General features: G+C 39.9%; 1 protein-coding gene across 2 annotated transcripts; it reads left to right on the top strand.

Moving 5' to 3' along the window:
* Positions 1 to 340: 340 nt before the first annotated feature.
* Positions 341 to 7,474, top strand: LOC114617630 (zinc finger protein OZF-like). 2 transcript variants are annotated; one of them, XM_028763262.1, is made up of 5 exons: positions 355 to 418; positions 541 to 810; positions 4,204 to 4,330; positions 4,521 to 4,581; positions 5,928 to 7,474. In XM_028763262.1, the coding sequence occupies exons 3-5, from the start codon at positions 4,297 to 4,299 to the stop codon at positions 7,288 to 7,290; spliced, it is 1,458 nt and encodes a 485-aa protein (XP_028619095.1). In that variant the 5' UTR covers positions 355 to 418; positions 541 to 810; positions 4,204 to 4,296; the 3' UTR covers positions 7,291 to 7,474. The 2 variants fall into 2 exon arrangements, with proteins under 2 accessions (XP_028619089.1, XP_028619095.1); XM_028763256.1 differs by lacking the exon at positions 541 to 810 and having other exon boundaries at positions 341 to 418.
* Positions 7,475 to 7,768: the final 294 nt, after the last annotated feature.

The raw sequence follows: 7,768 nt of genomic DNA, 5'->3' as shown, positions 1-7,768 counted from the left end.
CATCCTCCAAACAGGCCAGGCGCACCTGGTGGCGTCAGCAGGGGGATGGCAGCCGATGATGACACAAGCCTCTGCTAGATCCCTGAGAGTAGGCTTGTGGAACCGCCTGTAGGCTAACAGGCGCAAGTTCTACGTCAACTCCAGTCTCTACAGGTCCGGGACACTTTTGTGCCTGAGCGAAGCCCAGGGCTGGGAACTACTGTGGTGTGACCCTTCTTTAGGGAGCTGTCACTCAGGCCTCACTAGCCAATCACAGCCTCCACACAGACTCGCCAGTCAGAGGGGGAGAGCACTTCCGTTCCTTAATACTAAAGGTTCGGGCTCGTGCCTGAGGGAGGCTCTTGTGGTTCCGTGTCCAGGTCTGTAACCTGCTGCTTGTAGCTGAGGAGATCGGGGCGAGCTTGGGATCCACGCCATGGTGAGCGGGGCTGCCGTCCCCACGCGGGGAGGAGCCGCGGGAGACTGTGTGGGGTTCGTCCCGGGGTGCGGGAACCGGGGGTCAGACCCGCGGCTTGACGTGATTCTGTTTGTTCTTCTGAGGTCACTGCACCTCCCAAGCGGAAGCAAGACGACTGACTGACTTAGATCCCCCGGCTGCGCCTGCGCAGAGTATGGGGCGCGGGCCCTTGAGTGAAAACAACGTTGTTGCTGACGTCACCATGCAGCGAGCGCCTCAGCTGCTTTTACTGTCACCAGGGAAGGCAGATGTGCTGACTCGCAGAACCCTAGTTTCTCTAGAGTCTTCTAGACGTTCTGCACGTGGCACCTGACGTTCAGGTGTAGGATCCGTCTGCAGTTAATTCTGTGCAGGTGCAAAGTCTGTGTTATTAACACACTGGCATGTAGATTCCTTGGTGGTCCAGTCACGTGTGTTAGGCCAGACTCACTGGGTTTCCTGGCCTCATTCATCACTATTTACTCCATTTTAATTCTTATTTTTTCTAAGTTTGCTCTCAGGTTCTGTTGATCTGTATTCTTCCCCAGAAAGTACTATGCAGTCCTGTTTTTCTGGTTCACTGAGAGAACTGGATGGGGAGGGAAACATACATACTTAAACCTGAGTTTGGAGGCCTCCAGTTGTTTAATCTCTTTTTTTGACAGTGTAGGGAAGGTTATATTAAGTAAGCCTGTATCCCAGCCAGAGGAATTGTCTACTCCCTATTTGGAAGAATTTTTTTTCTATCTCTTGTCTATTTTTTTTCTCGCTGTTTATATTTTCTCTTTTTGTTGCAGCTATTTTTGATGTGTTTTGTTTTGTTTTTCGAGGCAAGGTTTCTCTGTGTAGTTCTGGCTGTCCTGGAACTCACTCTGTAGACCAGGCTGGCCTCGAACTCAGAAATCCGCCTGCCTCTGCCTCCCAAGTGCTGGGATCAAAGACGTGTGCCACCACCGCCTGGCCGTTTTTGATGTTTTGAAGTTAGAAGTTGTAACTGTGTTCAGTATTTATCCGGTTTCGTGTGCTGATTATTTTTTTTTTCATTCATGGTTACTTATTCTCATCAGTTTCCTTGGGCATCAAAAGGGTGACACTTTTTATTGGGCAGTTGTTGAATTTGTAGCTCAAATTCTGCATTGTAATATAATATTAACATATTAACATACTAGCCAAGATGGCAGCATACTACACAGATGCCTTCTACTCAAGGTTAGCTCATTTCCTGCTAAGTGAGGCTATCCCCCATCAGGCACAGGTCCCTGATGGATGTACAGTTCTCAGAGGTTAAATATTCAGTGAATTTATAAGATGTCAAAGTTAAGAGATTGCCTTGAGTGTTCAAAGAAACTTTGGATGTTTCAACAGTGTTGGGATTGTGACATACTATGGAGGTGTTTGGTGTCAGGGTAAATGCTGTTGTTATGTATGTGTGTAATGTCCTATGCGAAAATGTGGTGGGTTGAATGAAACATGTTCCAGGTATGATGATGTATTTAAGCATTTGTCTCTGTTCTGTGGTCTTCACTGGGGTACTTACAGTTCCTTCCTAAAGGAAGGTAGTCCCTGGAATCGGGCTTTGAGTGTTAATACCGTCATCACACTTGTGTATTCTGTCTGGTGGAAACTGAGTAGCCCCCTTTCATATAGTGACACCATCACCACTTTTACAGACGCTATTCCTGTATAATGTTCAGTAAAATAGAAGCATTTTTTGGCAAGTCATTTTTCTAGCCTGATAGATTTATCTTCATATTTTTGTCTTGTTGAATTGTGTATTTCTATGTGTCTAATATTTGTTATTGTGCTGAGCTTCACTCAAATCTTAACTCATAACTTTGGCAGAGGGTATAATTTTTTTTACACCAGGATGGCATTCATACATGACATTAATACTGATCTCCAGAATTAGATTTATAGCATTCTCTCTGTATGTTTTTGTTGAGGTCTGGGATTAGCCACATACTGACCACTCAGACACCAGTCTCAGATATAATGAAAATGTATTGAACACTTACGATGGATCAGGACCACAAAAAGTACTTGGGAGCCTAGATGTGGTACTGTCTGTTCTCAGGGCAGGCGTTTTATAGGAAAAACCATGATCAAAAGTTTATAAGGTAGGCACAGAAGTGGTACAACATTTTTGGCTAGCTAGACAAAATATTATCAGCTAAACTTTAAGCTGATTGGTCCTAGGTGAAGTAAGAGAGGTGATGGATAGGTAGTGCACGGGGGAATTTCAGAACACTGAGATAACAGTTCGGTGGTTTGTATATGCTCAGCTCAGGGAGTGGCACAATTAGAAGGTATGGCCCTGTTGATGTAGGTGTGTCACTATGGGTGTGAGCTGTAAGAGATCCTCATCCTAGCTGCCAAAAGCCAGGATTCTAGAAGCCTTCAGATGAAGATGTGGAACTCTCAGCTCCCCCTGCACCCTGCCTGCTTGCATGCTCCTATGTTCCCACCTTGATGATAATGGACTAAACCTCTGAATCTATAAGCCAGCCCCAATTAAATGTTGTCCAATTAAATGTCCCAATTAAGAGTTGCCTTGGTCATGGTGTCTACTGACAGTAGTAAAACCCCAAGACACAGAGCATAAGTAATTCAACCATAACTTTTTGGTTTGTTAGTAACATGTTTCTGTGTCAGTTAAAGTAATAACTCCTAAAAAGGATGAACTTATTTTCACCTTATGTGCAACACAGAGGCTACATACAAAATGGCTACAATTATGTCAGGCCACTTCAGTTTTTTTTTTTTTAACTTTTAAAATATGTGCTTGAGTCTTTTGCCTATATTTATAGATGCGAACCATGTGAAACTCTGGTGTTCACTGAAGTCAGAAGAGAGCATTGGATTCTCCTGGCCAGGAATGATTGGGAGCCTCAAATTGAGGCCTGGGTTTAATCCAGGTTCTTTGCAAAAATAAGTGATCTTCATTGTAAAGTCATCTTTTCATAGCTTATTATATTTTTGTTGGTGTTGTTAATGTTTTATTTTCTTAGGATCATTATTGTATTAGTCTTTTTGAGAACCCTTTGACTGTCAGTCAGTAACTTATTAAAATTGCACTTTTTATAGGAACACTATAGTAGCATTATAGTCTATACAAGGTCCCTCCAGTTTCTGACAGACAAGTACGTTTCTGGAGTGAGTGTTTAACTCTTTGGAGGAATGTTGTGAGTCCCTGTGTGCTTTCTGTCTATTTTTTGTATTTTTCTTTGGGACAGGGTCTCCTTATGTCCCTTTGTCTTGAGGATCACTACATAGAACAGGTTGGCCCCAAAATTAGAGATTCACTTGCCTTTGCCTCCTGAGGTCTGAGATTAAAGGTGAGTGCCACCACACTCATCTTTTTCCTCCATTTTTGAGGTTAGTAATTTTGCTCAATTATGCCCCTCTGTTTGTCTGTCTTTGAATATGTTAGTAGGCATTTCTCCTGCAAAGTCCTCCTTATTCAGTGTGAATAGAAATGAGAGGCATTATTCTCCTTTACTGTTTCTTTCCAAAATGAGTTGGTGATTGCATTTGAAACCTCTGACTTGGAATTAATATGTTAGGCACACAGAATTATGTAAATATATTTTCAATGAAGTGCATTTATAATGCAGTCAGTCTCATTATTTCTATTACATATATATGTATTCTTTATATATTTAAATATATATACCATATATATAATATATGATGTATATATATATATCATATACACACACACACATACACACACACACACACATACATACATACATGGTATACTTTAGGATGCAGTGACCTATGACGATGTGCATGTGAACTTCTCCCGAGAAGAGTGGGCTTTGCTGGATCCTTCTCAGAAGAGTCTCTACAAAGATGTGATGCTGGAAACCTACTGGAACCTTACTTATATAGGTAATAATGTGAATTTTTCTTCACCTTTTAACTTAGGGGACAAGCCTTTGTTAGAGTTGGGTGCTCTTCTGTGATTTTGATTGTGAAAGAGGAAAAATGTGAATAAATTGGGCATTATAAGGGTCACAGAATATAATAATTTATATTTTGCGTAATTTCCAGTAATATACATTTTGGTACTGTGTTTTAGGCTACATATGGGAAGACCACAATATTGAAGATAATTGTCAAAGTTCTGGAAGACATGGAAGGTAATTTTCATGTCATGTGCAAGCAGATACATATGTGCTTCTAAAGAAATTTTAATGTACCTTGAATTTTATTTATTTATTTATTTATTTATTTATTTATTTTTAGGTTTTTCAAGAAAGGGTTTCTCTGTGTAGCCCTGGCTGTCCTGGGACTCACTCTGTAGACCAGGCTGGCCTCGAACTCAGAAATCTGCCTGCCTCTGCCTTCCAAGTGCTGGGATTAAAGACATGCACCACCACTGTCTGGCTAAAGAGACATAATGTTTTTTTAAATATTTATTTTATGTATATGAGTACACTGTAGCTGTCTTCAGACACACCAGTAGAGGTCATCAGATTCCATTACAGATGATTGTGAGCCATCATGTGGTTGTTGGGAATTGAACTCAGGACCTCTGGAAGAGCAGTCAGTGCTCTTAACCACTGAGCCATCTCTCCAGCACCATACCCTGAAATTTTAATGAAAAAAAAAACAAAAAACAAAAAACGTTTAACAAAGCATAGCTTTGTAAGGCTTATTAAATTCTCACAACACCATATTTCTCAATGTCAGGTATTTGATAAGTGTTTAAAAATTATTCCTTTAAGAAACAGGAAAGGGCACAAGGCCTTAACAGATGTCACAGTTTCAATCAAAGGCACTTGAGAACCCTGTTGTAGTACTGTCCTTTGTTGTGGGACATTTGGTCACATTCTGAACCCAAGATTGTGAACTGGAAAAACCTGTTTGTTGTTGTGGTATGGCTCAGGTCTGGCACACACCTTTAACCCAAGAGCTTTCTGTAAACAAGTGTTTAGTAAAGTGAATGAGGTAGAGCTATTGACCAGTTGACAGGGAGAAAACCCAGGAAAGGAAAAGGAGGATCTTTGAGTTCAAGGGTATTTAAGATAGCATGGAGCAGAAGAAGGAGCTTTTGCTTCTGTGACATTGGTGGAGTAGGAAGGTCAGCTGGGTGTTTTCTCTGCCTCCCTTGAGCTAGCAGGCTTTCACCACAGCTTCTGGCTCCCGAGTCTTCATTTGGTAAATTTAATGTTTGGGATTTTGTTTTAAAAACTACAGTCCATCCATTTAGTTTTACACTCTTCAAATATCAGAAAATGTAAGCATATTGGTTAGGGGATTAATGTATGTCCAAGACCTGTTTTAAGCAAATCCTCCTCAGTAAAGCTAGTGTTACTCATATACTTGTAGGGTGTATCATAGTATAGTGCGAGAGGTCGTTTATGAGAGTCAAGAAGGTGCAGTAGTAGAGATCCTTGAATCCCTAAACCACATGTGTCTGAGGAACAAAAGGTTAAAGTGTATGAATATAAACATCTTTTACTTTTTATTCTTCCTTTAATAGGTATATCAACTGTCCCTCTGGATATGGAAAGAAGCAGTGTACCTCTGATCTCTTTCCTGGAACAATTAGAAGATATGTAGTCATTCCCTTTGTGAGAAGAGGAGGTGAATGGGATACAAGTTTACAAGTACTTGGCTTTCCAGCTTCAGTGGGAATACATCAAAATACTGACATTGGAGAAAAGCCCTATGAGTACAAGAAAGGTGGAAAGTCTTCTGTCTGTCCTGGTTCACTTTGCACATGTAGTGTGACTCACACTATAGGAAAATGTTATGAATGCAATCAGTGTGGTAAATCTCTGAGTTCTTCCAGTCCTCTTCAGAGACGTAAGCAAACTCATATGGGAAAAGGAAGTGATCAATGTGAGCCAAGTAGTCAAAGCTTAACTCATCACAGGTGTCTTCAAATACAGAAGACAACCTACAGTGAAGAGGACCTCTGTGAGTGGAATCAATGTGGTAAATCCTCTTTACAGTTACACCGAAGAACTCATTTGGAAATGAAATGCTGTGAATATAATCACGAAGACAAACTCATTACACACCAGAATAGTAATCAAGTAGGTAGAACTAATACTAGAGACACAAAGCATGACTACCATCAATGGGGTAAAACCTTTGCATGTTCCAGTTATCTTCAAATACATGAAATAATTCATCCTGGAGAGAAACCCTTTGAATGTAGTCAGTGTGGTAGAACCTTTACAGGTCACAGTACTCTTCAAATGCACGAAAGAATTCATACTGGAGAGAAACCCTATAAATGTAGTCAATGTGGTAAAACCTTTGCATGTAAGAGGTATCTTCAAATACATGAAAGAATTCATACTGGAGAGAAACCCTATAAATGTAATCAGTGTGGTAAGGCCTTTGCATGTAATAGTTATCTTCAAATGCATGAAAGAATTCATACTGGAGAGAAACCCTATAAATGTAATCAATGTGGTAAAGCCTTTGCATGTAACAGTAATCTTCAAAAGCATGAAAGAACACACACTGGAGAGAAACCCTATAAATGTAATCAATGTGGTAAAGCCTTTACATGTCACAGTACTCTTCAAATCCATGAAAGAACACACACTGGAGAGAAACCCTATAATTGTACTCAATGTGGTAAAGCCTTTGCACGGAAAAGGTATCTTCAAATCCATGAAAGAATTCATACTGGAGAGAAACCCTATGAATGTAATCAATGTGGTAAAACCTTTGCATATAGCAGTAGTCTTAACAAGCATGAAAGAACTCATACTGGAGAGAAACCCTTTGAATGTAATCACTGTGGTATAGCCTTTGCATGTCTTAGTACTTTTCAAAAGCATGAAGGAATTCACACTGAAAAAATCCCCCAGCAATCTAAGAAATGAGGTGTAGCCTTGCATACTACATTCATTTTCCCATCTCAATTTCTCAGTGGTGTTTGATTAAGATTAGTAGAACCATTTCTTCATTAAAATATTGTTTCATTTTCAAATTTTAGATATATTGTCACTCCAAAATATAAGAATACCAGACAATTTGAATAATAAAATCTATTTGTGAATCAAAATATTTATATTGTCATTGATTATATTTTGGATTATTTTAGTTTATTCTATGGCCTAAAATTTGTTCTTAACACTTTCTCAGAAACACAAGTAAATGATACACCTCTGCAATGGTGTGCATGTGCCTATTACAGGACAAGTTGGAAGTGTGTGCTTTTTGTAGTCTATGTGAGTACTAGATATCAAACACAGCTAGTTAAGTTTGGCAACAAAAACCCTAAACTGAAGAGTGAACTCACTGGCCCTTATTTAAGTTTCAACAATATTTGTATTATGTACTGCTGTGTGGGTATGCATA

The sequence above is a fragment of the Grammomys surdaster genome, unplaced genomic scaffold (assembly GCF_004785775.1).
Source record: "Grammomys surdaster isolate TR1022 unplaced genomic scaffold, NIH_TR_1.0 62, whole genome shotgun sequence".
Classification (NCBI taxonomy): Eukaryota; Metazoa; Chordata; class Mammalia; order Rodentia; family Muridae; genus Grammomys; species Grammomys surdaster.
Note: the sequence above shows the minus strand (reverse complement) of the source record. Positions and strands in the feature narration are given on the sequence as shown.

Coding starts and splice junctions, on each gene's coding strand:
- LOC114617630 (XM_028763256.1), top strand. Junction 4,331..4,520: donor CTGGAACCTTACTTATATAG/GTAATAATGTGA, acceptor ACTGTGTTTTAG/GCTACATATGGGAAGACCAC. Junction 4,582..5,927: donor AGTTCTGGAAGACATGGAAG/GTAATTTTCATG, acceptor TTCCTTTAATAG/GTATATCAACTGTCCCTCTG.